At 43.2% G+C, this 16,902-nt stretch overlaps 1 protein-coding gene across 4 annotated transcripts in view; it reads right to left on the bottom strand.

Annotated features, from left to right (window-relative positions):
- The window catches only part of dnai3 (dynein axonemal intermediate chain 3), a 132,902-nt gene that overhangs the window by 107,531 nt on the left and 8,469 nt on the right, over positions 1 to 16,902 (bottom strand). For 3 of the 4 annotated variants that reach the window (XM_068036333.1, XM_068036332.1, XM_068036331.1), the window contains exons 3-6: positions 6,699 to 6,883; positions 6,078 to 6,182; positions 4,358 to 4,504; positions 130 to 329 (exon numbers count right to left, since the gene is read on the bottom strand). In XM_068036333.1, coding sequence (XP_067892434.1) covers positions 130 to 329; positions 4,358 to 4,504; positions 6,078 to 6,182; positions 6,699 to 6,883 — 637 coding nt within the window. The remainder of the gene's footprint in view (positions 1 to 129; positions 330 to 4,357; positions 4,505 to 6,077; positions 6,183 to 6,698; positions 6,884 to 16,902) is intronic. The other variant, XM_068036334.1, reaches the window with a different exon arrangement.

Here is a 16,902-nt window from a genome sequence, read left to right on the forward strand (position 1 = left end):
TCAGTAGAATGTGCATATACATCATAACCATCTTTGCTTGTGCTAGTTAGCTGCATTCCAACTATTGTTCACATAATTGATCGGCAAGTTATGGCTCGGATTGCACTGTTTAACAACATGTTAACTCACCATTCTGTCTGTGTGCTGTTTTCCTCTAACTTTGAGACAGCCTGTATCCCGATATCCCTCTCCAGCTTTTTGATGCTGAAATTCTTGTCCTGATAAGATGCACACTCCACGTAGCTATCCTTTGTTTCAAAGTCATTGCGATCCTCAAAGCTCACCGGTGCCCCAAACTCTCTGCGGATACGCGAAATCATAAATTTCATCTGCATTGAACATAAAAATGTTGTGCAGTCAGAGTTATAAAGATGAGTCCCATTGGGTTTTTTTCTATCTAGGAGTAGACCTGACATTGAGTGAGATAAACAATGAGCTTATTGAGTCAGCCAGCCTGACAGAAAGTGAAAAAAATCTTAGATTTGGTTCAATTTGAGTACAGAACATTTATTTTATGTGCAATGGCCGTGTTATATGCTCTGTATAATTCAGCCTTCAAGCTACAGTCCCTCAGTTCTAAGTTCCCAGTGTCATCCCAGCTGAATCATGAAGATAAGCCAAGCCGTTGGCCCATGTAGATCACCCATCCATAGAAATCTGCAGTTCACATTACAACAACTACCCTTGAAAATGGCGACTGTGTGTTTATACCTCCATTACCTAACCCTATCGACCATCCTGGCTATTGATCACGCTTTGTGTGATGAAGCGTTTCCTGATGTTGGTCCTGAACTTGCCTTTCATCAGATCTTTACCAATGTCCAATGTCCGGCAGTCAATCTTTAACTTGAAAAAAAGCTCTAGGTTAATTTTCATACCACTTACTATTCTTCTGCAAGGCCCACTTTCAAAGCTAAACAGTCGACCATTGTCTAGCACCTATCTTCATAACTCAGTCCTGGGACACTGATCATGGCTGCGGCTCTGACCTGTACCTCTCCCAGCTCCCGGATTTTCCCCTTTTGCCTCAGTGGGGCATAACTGAACACGATACTCAAAAGTGCAGTCTGACCAGAATGCAATGAGGCCTCACACTGGTACAGATTTGGCAGATGTTGGAAATCTCAGAGAGTTAAGGATTAATAAGTCAAACTGCCTTATATTTTTGAGTGACAGGCTTCCTAAAATAACCAGAATAACAGCAAAAGCGTCAAAGAAGAAAGGATCTTCTGCTGCAGATGTCTGATTATTATCTACAAGAAATGCTTTTGCAAGGAAATACTAAATGACTGGGACAACATGCACCATGAGTGATTAACTTCAGGTCAACAGTAGTTGAGTGATGGGAGGCCTTGAAAGAGGAGCTGAATCGATTAACCATGGTACAGACGTTATGTTTAGGATAATAAGTTATCAATAAAACTAGTTCTCAAAGGATCTAGGAACAGATAGGTCAGGAAAGTATCTTTGAAGTGAACACCTCAGACTGGGGGGTAGCTGTAAAAGGAGAAATGAGGTGTTGGCGGGGAAGCCTGTGAGGAGGAACTGAGGACAGAGGGGTTTGGGAAGGAAGGGTGAATTAATATGGGAATGTGAAGCCAGAAGTGAACAAATTGTGTTTTGAGCCCGTGGAGAGAAGGCTGATGTTGTGAGGTGGAGCTCCTGATTCCCTGATTCTGCACAGCTTGAGGTGCAGTGTTTAGGCAAGAGGGGGAGATGTAAATATCGGGAGGGGTGGGGGAAAATTTTGGTTTTGGCTTTCTGTATCTCGTTGCCATATTTAGATTAAATGCTGCCAATTCTGTGGCTTCTTCAGGCATCCAATATAATCACTATCTATTTCGACAGGCAGTTCTTTCTCATGTTGCATCTGGGGTGGGGAAAAAAGGAACTGAAAACTTGTCAATGGTGGGGGTGGGGGGGAGGGGGCGGTGGTACAAGGGGACCAAACAAATTCTAGATTTACACTTATGACATAACAATGCTTTCAGTAGTGATTACAATATCACCAGGCTTATATTAGTTATGGAAAAGGACAAGATACAATCAAGCATAAAAATACTCAACTGGGGGAGGGCTAATTTCAGGGCGTTGAATAGAGATCTGGCCCAGGTGGACTGGAATCAAAGATTAGTAGGCAAAACAGTAGTTGAATGATGGGAGGCCTCGAAAGCGGAGGTGGTTTGGGTGCAGAGTAAACAGATGTAATGAGAGGGAAAGGAAGGACAACCGAAGCTAGAGATCCCTAAAGACTAAATATATACAGGTTAAAATGACACAGAAAAATGAACTCACCAACGCTTCTCCAACAGCACCTTCCAAACCCGTGACCTCTGCCACCTAGAAGGACAAGGCCAGCAGATGCATGGGAACAGCACCACCTGCGAGTTCCCCTCCAAGCCACACCATCCTGACTTGGAACTATATCACCATTTCTTCATTGTCGCTGGATCAAAATCCTGGAACTCCCTTCCTAACAGCACTGTGGGTGTACCTATACCACATGAACTGCAGCGGTTCAAGAAGGCAGCTCACCACCACCTTCTCAAGGGCAATTAGGGATGGGCAATCAATGCTGGTCTAGCCAGTGACGCCCACATCCCATGAATGAATGCAAAAAATACAGTAGAGAACCAAGCTGAATACAGAAAGTACAGAGCAGATCAAAAAAGGTGAATTAAGGAGCAAAGAGTCAATTTGAGAGTAGATTACTAGTTAACATAAAAGGGAACCTAAAAGTGTTTTATAAATACATAAATAGTAAAAGAGTAGTCAAAGGAAGTGTGGGGGGGGCTCAATTAGGGACCAAAAGGAAGATTTTCTTGTGGAGACAGAGAACGTAGCTGAGTTAGTAAATGAATACCTCATCTTTCTTCACCAGAGAAGAGGATATTGTCAATGTAGCAGTAGAGCAGGAAGCAACAACTATTTGTATTTATATAGTTTCTTTAGCATAATAAAGCATCCCAAAGCATATCACAGATACATCATGAAGCAAAATTTGACACTCAGCCAAATAAAGAGAATATTAAGGCAGATGACCAAATGCTTGGTCAAAGTGGTAAGTTTTAAATTGTGTCTTAAAAGAGGAAAGAGGGGTAGAGAGTGGGAGAGGTTTAGGGAGGGAATTTCAGAGCTTAGGGTCTAGGCAGCTGAAGGCATGGCCGTCAGTGACAGCTATTAAAATTGGAAATGGTTAGGATTAGAGGAGTGCAGACATTTCCGAAGGTTGTGGGGCTGCAGGACATTACAGAGATAGGGAGGGGCGAAGCCATGAGGGATCTGAAAACAAGGATGGGAATTTTAAAATCGAGTCGTGCTTAACTGTAGTCAATCTAGGTCAGTGAGCAGAAGGTGAAGGGTGAACGGGACATGGTGCAAGTTAGGACACAGGCAGCAGAGTTTTGGATAACCTCAACTTTATGGAGGGGAGAATGTGGGAGACCGGCCAGGTGTGCATTGGAATAGCCCAAGTTCAGAGGTAACAAAGGTATTGACAAAGGTTTCAACAGCAGATGAGCAGAGGCAGGGCGGAGTCATGATATGGAGCAATAGCAATTTTGGATAGGATAAATATTGATAAAACGGATGCACTTAAAGGTTGGTAGTCCTCAAAGTAGCAAGTTATCAGTCTGATGAGATGCATCCTGGGCTACTGAGCTTGCATTATCTCTCCTCATTCTTCCTACCAAAATGTATCACCTTACTCTTTTCTGTGTTGTTTCATTTGCCTTGTGTCTGCCCATTCCACCAGTCTATATCCTCTTGAACTTTATTGCTATCTTTCTCACTGTTTACTACACTTCCAAGTTTTGTATCATCTGCAAGTTGCAAAATTGTGACCTGTACACCCAAGTCCAAGTCATTATGACCAGATAATATGTTTTCTTTAGTGATGTTGATTGAGGGATAAATATTGGATGGGAGAGTAAGCCGGGAAGAAGCTCCCTGTTCTTCTTCAAAATATTGTCATGGCATCTTTTACATAGGGCAGACAGAACCTCTGTTGAACATTTCCTCAAAAAGAGGGCACCTCTAACAGTGCAGTGCTCCCTCAGTACTGCAGCACAGTGTCAGCTTGCAGTTTGTGCTCTAGCCTCTGCAGTGGGTCTATGACCCCATAACCTTCTGATTCAGGGGTGAGAGTGCTACCCACTAAGCCATGGCTGACACCTTATTTACTGTTAAACAAAAGAACCCCATTGTCCATACAACAATATCTTGTACTGATGCACAGAGTGAGGGCAGAAATCAGCCAACTTGAAGAAAGGTACGGACTGGCCCCTTTGAAATTTACATTGACCTTCCTTTGTTTCAATTACAATGCCACATAAGAGATGGGAATATGAACTTTGACCTTAGTTGGTGATTCTTCAGTCGTTTCTTCTTTAATTTCAAGACCACTGCCAAAATCGGTCCAGCTTTTAAATTTGATTTCTTTGATAAATAGGTCCTCTTCTTCTTCCTCATCCTTACTCTTTACCTCCAGATTCTGTTCAATTGACTGCAAGGGGGAAAAAAGAGTGGTTTCAGTGAATTTTTCCATAGTCATTTACCTTTCAGCAGGCCATTCTAGGAACTTTTTTAAAATATGGGAGTTAGGCAACAGTAGCAGGCATGCCTGAAAGTCCAGGATCAACAGGAAATCTGGAACTCTCCCTTCCAAAAAGCTGTTGAGAAGAGGGGGCCAATTGAAAAATGCCAAAACTGAGATTGAAAGTTTTTTGTTAAGAGGCGAGGATATGACGAGATATAAGAGTGGGTAAATGGAGATGAGGTACAGATCAACCATGATGTAATCGGATGGCAGAACAGGTTCAAGGGACTGAATGGCCTCCTCCTGCTCCTGTGTTCCTATGTTCCATGAGGGATTCCAGTTCAAGGCTGTTTACATGGATCAGCAAAACCAGCTCAATTGACATATAATGTGAATATGCACCGCCTCACTAAGCTAAGGATTCTGCAGGTGATGTTGTTGGAATCTCTGTTGGGCCTTGCAGAACTCAGCTAATTAATTAGAGACCGGGAGCTGTTTCTGGGACTTTCAGAAGCCCAGTTTTTATTTTCACGTAACATATAAATCTTCAGAATTGGGGAACACCAAACTGCCTTCCATTGTCAGCCCAGTTGAGATTAGGAGTGTTGTTCACACAAACAGGGCATCACACTTTAGGAAGAATATCAAGGCCTTGGAGAGGGCACAGGGGAGACTTTACCGGGGGATACCAGGGATGAGGAAGTTCAGTTATATAGAAAGACTGGAGAAGCTGAAATTGTTCCGTCTTAGAGCAGGGAAGGTGAATGGGAGACCTAGGCAAGGTATTTATGATTATGAGGGGTATTGATCAAACAAGGAGGGAGATACTGTTTCCTCTGGCAAGTGGGTAGGTAACCAGAGGTCCTGGATTTAAAATAATTGGTTGAGAAAGTGGGACACTCATATTGAAATAATCAAGGTCCCTGCCCGTGACATTGACCCCTATTCCAGAACAAACTGCACGGGAGAGTCCATTACAAAGGTCACTATCCTGCCTGCTAGTGCTAATGGCCACAGGAAGGATACCAACCCCGTTGTGGGACCATTACTTGCTCCTCTCACCAATCCCGCCACCAGTTACAACAGCCAATTGATGTGAAAATAGGCCCCCAAAATTCACCCCCTCCGCCCTCCATTTTTTTAATTAAGATGGATCAATTGGCATTTTCTTGTATCTATGGTTTTAAAAGGAACTGTTAGAGTTGATAGAGACAAACTTTTTCCGCTGGTGGGCGAGTCCAGGAAAAGAGGACATAACCTGAAAATCAGAGCCAGACTATTCAGGAGAGAAGTTAGGAAACACAAAGGATGGATGAAGAATGGAACTCTGTCCCACAAAAAGACAGTAGATACTAGCTCAATTAATCATTTTAAATCTGAGATGGATAGATTTCTACTAGACAAGGGTATAAAATGTACACAGCCATGGTGGGTGAATGGAGTTTGGATACAGATTAACAATGATTCCCACTGTAAGTCAGAACAGGCTCGAGAGGCCTGAATGGCCTGCTCCTGGCCCTATGTAAAAAAAAACTCGTACCTGCAAAATTGTCTCCTTCATCATTTCATTCATAACAATGTAGAAACTTTGACCGTACTTGAAATCTTTATCATAAACGATTAGAAATTCTTCAACTGGAGAATCCTGGGTTAAAAACAACATGAAATCAGTTTTAGTGGCAATCGGTAAAATTCCCATAAAGCCATGTTGAACTACAGTCATAGCTGTACAGGAGTGTTGCTGTTAAGATATTGTACCTACCCAAGCCCCTCAACTGCTAACTCTCCATTTCTTGTATATTATTCATTGCTGTAGCTGCCTTTCTAGTCATACACAGAATTAAATCTTAATGCATTCATAAAGACATCTTGCCTCAGGATTAAATACTTGGGAAGGGGATTTATTTTCCTTGGAAGTAATGAGAGAACTGACTATAGAGGGGTTTATGTGATGCTTTTAATGCAACATTGCTTAAAGTGTAAGGAAAGTAAACCCACCTCAGTCTGAATTATTGTGAGAAGCAGGGTGAAAAGATGTATTTTGGACAGTTATAAATATTATTTCAGTGATTTGTAGTTGAACGGCAGTTGGAAAGAGTTCTTACCCTCTTGGTATACTTCCCGTGGGTTTAATCACATCAGAATTAAATACAATACCAACCAGGATTATCTGTTTGATGGGGTGGAAATCGGAAATTGCTGCCCTTGTCTTCATGTCGTTAACGATATCTTCTTTTTTAATAAACTTGTGAGGTTGCACTTCAGTGACATCCTGGTCGATCACACACTGGAAGATTTCTTGAGTCTTGGAGGTGAGAACAAGAGGAATAATGTCCTCAGTGAAGACTGCAAACAGGAATTGAAATCTTTACTATTCATATTGCTGTATGGCAACATTATAGTTTTCCATTCAAAGAGCCTTTCAGATTGAACACAGTCTCATTACCAGGTGCTTCCACAGAATTGCAGTAAAATGCTGCTTTGCTTACAAAACACAAAGAAAATTGTTTGGGTCAATTCAGACGAGAAGATCTATATTAAATGGTGTAAAATGGAAATGGCGAGGAGGTTAAAATTCTGCAGGTTTCGATTCCAGCAGTTAGGTGGGAATGATGCAGAGCAGTGTCTTTCAGTGCTGACTATGCCAGAGTTGCAGGGTCGGTGGGAAGCACCTTGTCACCATGGAAGAAAGATGCTCAGGTATCACTTCAGCTGCTCTGGGTGCTACCCAGCCATGACAGCCAGAAGCCCCAGCTTGCGTTTGCCCATGAGGGAAGGGTGAGCAGTTGAGTATGGGTTTATCCAGGCCTTCTAACCATAGCCATCATCCCCACTGCTCACCTTGGACTATATCCTTCCCGACTGTGTGGCACAGTGGCGCAGTGGTGAGCACCGCAACCTCACAGCTCCAGCGACCCGGGTTCAGTTCTGGGTACTGCCTGTGCGGAATTTGCAAGTTCTCTCTCTTCCGCCGGGTGCTCCAGTTTCCTCCCACAGCCAAAGACTTGCAGGTCGATAGGTAAATTGGCCATTGTAAATTGCCCCTAGTGTAGGTGGGTGGTAGGAGAATGGTGGGGATGTGGTAGGGAAAATGGGACTTCTTTCTTTCTTTTCTTTTGGGCCTCCTTATCTCGAGAGACAATGGATACGCGCCTGGAGGTGGTCAGTGGTTTAGGTGGGTGTAGGAGAATGGTGGGGATGTGGTAGGGAAAATGGGACTAATGTAGGATTAGTATAAATGGGTGGTTGTTGGTTGGCACAGACTCGGTGGGCCAAAGGGCCTGTTTCAGTGCTGTATCTCTCTATGACTGGGGAACTACCATGGACCAAGAATAGGAAGTTCTGACAATTCTCAGGCTGGGCAGAGACAATGCACTTTTCCATAAGGGGTCACACACCGTCAGTTGTGGTGTCAGCTGTGGCTCCATGGGTAGCACTCTTGCCTCTGATTCAGAGTGTTGTGGGTTCAACTCCTGCTCCAGAGACTTGAGCACAAAAATTTAACCTGATAGTCCAGTGCACTACTGAGGGAGTGCTGCACTGTCAGAGGGACAGTACTGAGGGAGTGCTGCACTGTCAGACGGGCAGTACTGAGGGTGTGCTGCCCTGTCAGAGGGGCAGTACTGAGGGAGTGCTGCAGTGTTAGAGAGGCAGTACTAGGGAGTGCTGCACTGTTGGAATGTTCCACTTCCTTCAGTTATGAGAGGATGTTGTAGCCATTTACAAGATGCACTGCAGCAACTCGCCAAGGCTCCTTTGACAACACATTCCAAACCCATGATCTATACCACCTAGAAGAACAAGGGCAGAAGATGCATGGGAACACCACCCCAATTCATCTCCACATACCATCCTGACTTAGAACTATATCGCCAGTCATTCAATTATCACTGCATCAAAATCCTGGAACTCCCTCCCTTACAGCACTGTGGGCTGGGTTTTGTTCCCAGCCTGCTGTCGGGTTTGGGGGCAGGGGGCGGGGGGGCGGCCACGGAACCTGGCATTAATTTAACTGTAACCCACAACGATCTTACCTTCGGTTCCCGATCTTCAGCGTGATGTGTGTCACTCACGCGCCTTCACTTGCCTGTCCAGTGAAAGCTGGTGCCACCGAGGTGGGGGAGGGGTCAACTCTGCATTTTGTTAAACTGTCTGCAGGGCTGGCAGCCTTTTAAAAATGGCGGCAGCACCTGCTCCCGCATCAGGTCATTCCGTGAATGACGTCGCCAATGCCACCCCCACCAATTGATCTGACGGCATTTCTAAAGGGCTCTGAGCCCTAACATTCAACTTAAATATTTAAAGGTAACTTCAATAAAAAAATTTAAATCCATTTATATTGTCCCTCTCCCACCCCCTCAAAAAACCATAAAATTAATCAATTGCCCTCTCCTCCCTCAAAACACGTCCCCTGCCCACGTCACCTTCCCCCCACAAAGTACCTAAACTGTACACTCTAACCCTTCCCACCATCCCCTACACCAATGGTATTATTTTGACCCTGCTCCCCCCTCCCCACAAGTGTTCCGCCTCGGATCCCCGGACGGGGACCTGAAGGTGCCGGAGTGCCGGCCACCAGCACCAATATCACTCCGGGACAAATGGTGGGAGCAAGAAGGTAATTTATTCCTTTATTTAAATTAATTTACATATTTAAATTTGTCTCCCGTTGCAGGGGGGCCGCCACGAGGTCTAGCTGCCGCTGGCAATATCGGGCCGGGCCTTCCCAGTGTTGAGGCCCATGGTGGGCCTCTGCCAGAGACATTTTCCGGCCCTCACCCGCCACGACCCCCGACGTCAGTGGGTCTGTAAAATTCAGCCCATTGTTTCTAAAACCTCACCCAACACTGACACGAAACTAACTGGCCCGTAGTTGCTAGGATTGTCCTTACAGTCTTTCTTGAATAAGGGTGTCACATTTGCCACTCTCCAATCCTCTGGTACCGCCTCCATATCGAGGGAAGACTGGAAGATTGTGGCAAGCCCTTCTGCTATCTCTACCCCCACTTCCTTTAGCAACCTGAGATGCAAGCCTACTGGACCAGGCAACTTATCTACCCTAAGTACAGCCACCCTTTCCAGTACCTCCTCCCTCTCAATTTTTACCCTATCCATTGCCTCTATTCTCTCCACTTCTACTGATATTTTGTCAGATTCCTCTTCCTTAGCAAGCACCGATACAAAGTACTCATTAAGTATTCTAGCCTTGCTCTGTGCCTCTAAGTAAGTATATTACCTTCTCTGTCCCTAATACCCTAATAGGCATGACTCCCCCTCTTACAACCCACTCACTATTTATATGCCAGTAGAAGATTTTTGAGTTTCCCTTTATGTTGACTGTCATGTTATTCTCATATTCTCTCTTTGCCAGTCTTACTTTCCTCTTTACCTCCTCTCTCACCCTATTCTATTTGACTTGGTTCTCTCTTGAAGAATTCACCTGGCATGCATTGTACACCTTCATTTTTTGTTTCATCATAATTCCTATCTCCCTCGTCATCCAAGGTACTCTGTTTTTGTTTCCCCTACCTTCTGCCCTTGTTGGAATGTTCCTAACCAGTACCTGAAGCATCTCTTTCTTAAAGATAACGCATTGCTCCGTTACAGTATTTCCTGTCAGGCTTTGGTTCTATTTTATCCTGGCTGGATCCCTTCTCATCACATTGAAAGTAGTCCTTTTCCAATCTAGCCATTCCAACTTATTCCTCCTTGCTTTTCTGCATTACTAGTCTAAACCTTATGATAGGATGATCACTCTTACCCAAGTGCTCCCCACAGACACATGGTCCACTTGGTTCACCTTATTTCCCAATACCAGATCCAGCAATGCCTCCTTTCCAGTTGAGCTGAGGACATACTGATCAAGGAAGTTCTCCTGAACACATTTCAGAAATTCTGCCTCCTCCTTTCCCTTTATTCAAACATTATCCCAATCGATATTTGGGTAATTAAAGTCCCCCAATTTCACCACTCTATAGTTCTTGTACATCTCTGTGATTTCCCTGCAGATTTGCTCCTCTATCTCTATCTCTCTCACTATAGAACACCTCCAGTTGTGTGATCAAACCCTTTTTGCTTCTCAACTCTAACCAAACGGATTCTGTCTTTGCCCCCTCATGGACATCCCCTCTTTCCAACACTACAATATCTTTCCCATTCAGTACTGCCACACCACCTCCCTTCTTTCCTTCTCTATTTTTTCTAAACACTTTATATCCTTGAATATTAAGTGCCCAGTCCTCACCATTTTAAGCCACCTTTCCGTTATTGCCACGACATCATATTCTCACACTGCTATTTGTGCTTGTCGCTCACCAACATTATTCACCACACTTTGTGCATTTATCCCAGGGACCAATTTAATAAATCTTCGCTGCACTGCCTCCAGTGCAAGAATATCCTTTCTTAAATGTGGAGACCAAAACTGCACACAGTATTCCAGGTGTGGTCTCACCAAAGCCCTGTACAATTTTGGTAAGACTTTTTTATTCCTGTACTCCAATCCCCTTGCAATAAAGGCCAACATGTCTTTTGCCTTCCTAACAGCCTGCTGCACCTGCATGATAACTTTGTGCGTTCCTTTTAGGAGTACCCGCAAGTCACTCTGAACTTCAACACTTAACAGTTTCACACCTTTTAATAAAAGGTCCAGTCTATCTAATCTTTCCTCATACGACAATCCCTCTATCCCAGGGATTAATTTGGTGAACCTCTGTTGCACTCCCTCTATGGCAGGTATATCTTTCTTTAGGTAAGGAGACCAAAACTGCACATAATACTCCAGCTGCACTTAACCAAGGCTCTATATAATTGCAGTAAGACAGCTTTACTCCTATACTCAAATCCTCTTGTAACAAAGACCAACATTCCATTTACCTTCTTGATTGCTTGCTGTACCTGCATGTAGCTTTCAGTGACTCATGAACAAGGACACCCAAGTCCCTTTGAAGTTCAACACTTCTCAGCCTCTCACCATTTAAGAAATACTCTGTATTTCTATTTTTCTTACCAAACTGGATAACTTCACATTTCTCCACATTGTATTCCATCTGCCATATTTTTGCCCACTCACTTAACCTCTCCAAATCCCTTGAAGCGTCTTTGAATCCTCCTCACAACTCACACTTCCACCTAGTTTTGTGTCACCTGCATACTTGGAAATATTACATTTAAACCCCAGATCCAATAGATTGTGAATAGCTGCAGCCCAAACACTGATCTTTGGAGTACCCCACCAGTCACAGCCTGCCAATCCAGAAATGACCCATTTATTCCTACTTTTTTCCGATTGGTACCTTTTCTGATTGGCAGGATGTGACGTGTGGAGTCGCGCAGGGGTCTGTGCTAGGGTCTCAACTTTTTACAATTTATATCAATGACTTAGATGAGGGGAGCAATGACAGGGTAGCTAAATTTGCAAATGACACAAAGATAGGTAGGAAAGTATGTTGTGAAGAGGACATAAGGAGCTTGCAGACTGATATAGATAGGTTGAGTGAGTGGGCAAAAATGTGGCAGATAAAGTATAATGTGGGAAAGTGTGAAGTTGTTCACTTTAGCAGGAAGAATAAAAAAGCAGAGTATTCCTTAAATGGAGAACGACTGCAGAACTCCGAGGTGCAGAGGGATCTAGGTGTTTTAATGCATAAGTCACAAAAAGTTAGTATGCAGGTACAGCAAGTAATAAAGAATACTAATGGAATGCTATCCTTTGTTATGAGAGGAATCGAAAATAAAAGTTAAGGATGCTATGCTTCAGTTATACAGGGTATTAGTGAGATCACATTTCGAATACTGTGTGCAGCATTGGTCTGCTTATTTAAGGAAGGATGTGAATGTGTTGAAGGCGATTCAGAGGAGTTTTACTAGATTGATACCTGGAATGAGTGGGTTGTCTTATGAGGAAAGGTTGGACAGACTGGGCTTGCTTTCACTGGAGTTTAGAAGAGTGAGGGGAGACTTAATTGAAGTTTATAAGATCCTGAACGGTCTTGACAAGGTGGATGTGGAAAGGATGTTTCCTCTTGTCGGGGAGTCCAGAACTAGGGTGCACTGTTTTAAAATTAGGGGTTGCCCTTTTAGGACAGAAATGAGGAGATTTTTTTTCTCTCAGAGGGTTGTGCGACTTTGGCACGCTCTGCCTCAGAAGGTTGTGGAGGCGGGATCATTGAATAATTTTGAGGTGGGGTCATTGAATAACTTTAAGGCAGGGTAGATAGATTCTTATAATAAAAGTGAAATACTGCAGATGCTGGAAATCTGAAATAAAAACAAGAAATGCTGGAAATACTCAGCAGGTCTGGCAGCATCTGCGGAGAGAGAAACAGAGTTAACATTTCAGGTCAGTGACCCTTCATCAGAACTGCTAGTTCTGAAGAAGGATTACTGACCTGAAAATGTTAACTCTGCTTCTCTCTCCACAGATGCTGCCAGACCTGCTGAGTATTTCCAGCATTTCTTGTAGATAGATTACTGTTAGGCAAGGGAATCAAAGATTATCAGGGATAGATGGGAGTGTGGAATTCGAGACACAAACAGATCAGCCATGATCTTATTAAATGGCGGAGCAGGCTACATGGGCCGAATGGCCTACTTCCACTCCTAATTCCTATGTACTCTCTATTTTCTGTTCATTGACCAGTTCTCAATCCATGAAAGTATATTTCCCCCAATCCCATGAGCTCTAATCTTGTTTACCAGCCTCTTGTGTGGGACCTTATCAAAAGCTTTCTGAAAATCTAAATATACCACATCCAGCAGTTCCCCCTTTTCTATTCTGATAGTTACATTCTGAAAAAACACCAACAGGTTTGTTAAACATGATTTCCCTTTCATAAATCCATGTTGACTCTGCCCAATCCTACTATTATTTTCTAAGTGCCCTGTTATCAGATTCTTTATTATAGATTCTAGCATTTTCCCTACGACTGATGTTAGGCTAACAGGTCTGTAGTTCCCTGTTTTCTCTCTCCTTTCTTAAATAGTGGGGTTACATTTGCCACCTTCCAATCTGCAGGAACCATTCCAGAATCTATAGACTTTTGAAAGATGACCACCAATGCATCTATGATCTAGCCACCACTTTCAACACTCTGGAATGTCGATCATCAGGTCCAGGGGATTATTCTACTTTAAGTCTCAATAATTTCTCTAGTACTTTTTTTATTAATATTAATATCTTGCAGTTCCTCATTTACACTAGTCCCTTTATTCTCCATTATTTCCAGGAGGTTTTTAGTATTTTCCTCTGTGAAGCCAGATACAAAGTATTTGTTTAGTTTCTCTGCCATTTCTTTATTCCCCACTATAAATTCTGACTCCACTTGCAACGGACCCACATTTGTCTTTGCTAATCTTTTCCTTTCACAGTCCGTTTTTATGTTTCTCGCTAGTTTACTCTCATATTCTATTTTCCCTTTCTTAATCTTTTTCTTGGTCCTCCTTTGCAGAATTCTGAAATGCTGCAAATCCTCAGACTTGCCATTTTTTTAGGGCAACTTTATATGCTTCTTCCTTTGATCTAACACAATCCTTAATTTCTTTTTGCTGGAACCACTCAGCAGGTCTGGCAGCATCTGTGGAAAGAGAAGCAGAGTTAACGTTTCGGTTCCGATGAAGGGTCACTGACCTGAAACGTTAACTCTGCTTCTCTTTCCACAGATGCTGCCAGACCTGCTGAGTGGTTCCAGCATTTCTTGTTTTTATTTCAGATTTCCAGCATCCGCAGTATTTTGCTTTTACCTTAATTTCTTTTGTTAGCCACAGTTGGAACACTTTCATTGTTGGGTGTTTTTGCATTAAAGGAATGTGCTTTTGGTGTAAACTATATATTAGTCCTATAAATGTTAGCCATTGTTTGTCTACCGTCAAACCTTTTAATGTAGTTTTGCAATCCACCATAACCAATTTGCCCTTCATTGCTTCCTTTGGTTAGATTTAAGACCCTAGCTTCTGATTGAACTACACCACTTTCAAACTTAATGTAACATTCTGTCATATTATGGTCATTCTTTCCTAAAGACTCCTTTACAACAAGATTATTAATTAGCCCTTTTTCATTGCACAATATGTTGGTTCCTCAATGTACTGCTCCAGAAAAGCATCTCACATACATTACAAGAATTTGTCCTCCACAGCATTAGTATAAATTAAATTTTACCCAGTCTATATGTCGATTGAAATCCCCCATGATTACCCTATTACCCTTATTACATGCACCTCTAATTTCCTGATTCATACTGTGATTTACATTACCACTGCTGTTTGGTGGCCTCTAAACAATTCCGATCAATGTGCTCTGCCCCTTGCTGTTTCTTAGCTCCACCCAAACTGATTCTACGTCTTGATCTTTAGAACTAAGGTCACCTCTCACTACAGTACTAATGCCCTCTTTAATTAACAGAGCTACCCCACCACCTTTTCCCAGCTTCCTGTCCTTCCTGAATGTCACATACCCTTGGATATTCAGGTCCCAGCTTTGGTTTCCCTGTAGCCACGTCTCTGTAATGGCTATCAGGTCATACATATGAATTTCAATTTGAGCTGACAATTCATCTATTTTATTTCGAATGATGCAGGCATTTAGATACAGAGCCCTTAATTCAGTTTTTTTTTACTGTTTTTATAAACTCTGGCCCTATCTGCTGGCATGCTGTTAAGTTTGTAATCATTGTCCTTTTCTGCCATACTCTGATTATCATTACCTTTATTGCTAGCTTGAACTATTGCCTTGCCATTTCCCTTTATTTTACTCAATCTTCTCCTACATGATCCCTTCCCACCTCTATTTAGTTTAAAGCCCTCTCTAGTTCCCTAGTTATATGACTCACTAGAACACTGGTCCAGCACGGTTCAGGTGAAGTCTGTCCCAATGGAACAGCCTCCACTTTCCCCAGTACTGGTGCCAGTGCCCCATGAACTGGAATCCACTTCGCCCACACCAGTCTTTGAGCCACACATTCATCTCTCTAATCTTATTTACCCTATGCCAATTTGCACACAGCTCAGGTAATAAACCAGAGACTATTACCTTTGAGGTTCTGCTAGTGAACCTCCCCATGAGGACACTGGTCCCAGTCCTGTTGAGGTGCAACCCAACCCTTTTGAATAGGTGCCTCCTGCCCCAGAACTGGTCCGATTACCCCAAGAATCTAAAGCCCTCCCTCCTGCACCATGCTTCAAACCATTGATTCTCCCTATCTTCCTATTTCTGCTCTCGCTAGGGCATGCACTGGGAGTCATCCAGAGATTACTACCTTTGACTTCCTACCTAGCTCCTGAAAATCCGACCTCTGTCACATGCTGCAAGAGGGACTTTGAACAAAATAAATTGATAGTTATGGCGAGGAGGGAGAGAGAGTTCATTGTTTTTTTTTTAAAGAGATACAGTACTGAAACAGGCCCTTCGGTCCACTGAGTCTGTGCCGACCAACAACCACCCATTTTATACTAATCCTACATTAATCCCATATTCCCTATCACATCCCCACCATTCTCCTACCACCTACCTACACTAGGGGAAATTTACAATGGCCAATTTACCTATCAACCTGCAAGTCTTTGGCTGTGGGAGGAAACCGGAGCACCCGGCGGAAACCCACGCGGTCACAGGGAGAACTTGCAAACTCCGCACAGGCAGTACCCAGAATCGAACCCGGGTCACTGGAGCTGTGAGGCTGCGGTGCTAACCACTGAGTTATATTTAGGAGTAGATTTTAAATTCCTTTTATCTGCTATTTACATTCAGTACCTGGGTATTTTGTCAATTCCCTGTTGTGTGAAATTGCAAACATAAGGTCATTTTTGAGGACAATTAGAGTTTCTCTGTGATTTTTTTTTCTCTCATATCCATATTGACCTACTTGATGGCATTGTGCCACTTGTGGAAATCTCAACAACACCAACTCGATTTGTCCCTACGTTGGCCAGCATTTTAGCGAGCTACACTGGTATCTTGTTATTGCCGATCAAGAAGAAGGGGAGAGGGAGGGAACTCAAGACCCTAGTGTTGGCTCAGTTGGCAGCACTCTCATCTCTGAGTCAGAAGGATAATGGGATCAAGCCCCAATCCAGACACAAGCTCATAATTCAGACTTAATCTTCAGTGCCATACTGAGGGAGTGCTGCACTGTCTCCAAATTCAGGCTTTGGCTGATAAGTGGCAAGTAACATTTGTGCCACACAAGTGGAGGGCAATGACAATCTTCAACAAGTGAGAATCTAACCATCACCCCTTGACATTCAATAGCATTACCATCACTAAATCCCCACAATCAACATCCTGGGCATTACCATTGACCAGAAACCTAACTGGAGCAGCCACATAAATACTGTGGCTACAAGAGCAGGTCAGGTGCTGGAAATTC

This window comes from Heterodontus francisci, chromosome 8, assembly GCF_036365525.1.
Source record: "Heterodontus francisci isolate sHetFra1 chromosome 8, sHetFra1.hap1, whole genome shotgun sequence".
Taxonomy (NCBI): Eukaryota; Metazoa; Chordata; class Chondrichthyes; order Heterodontiformes; family Heterodontidae; genus Heterodontus; species Heterodontus francisci.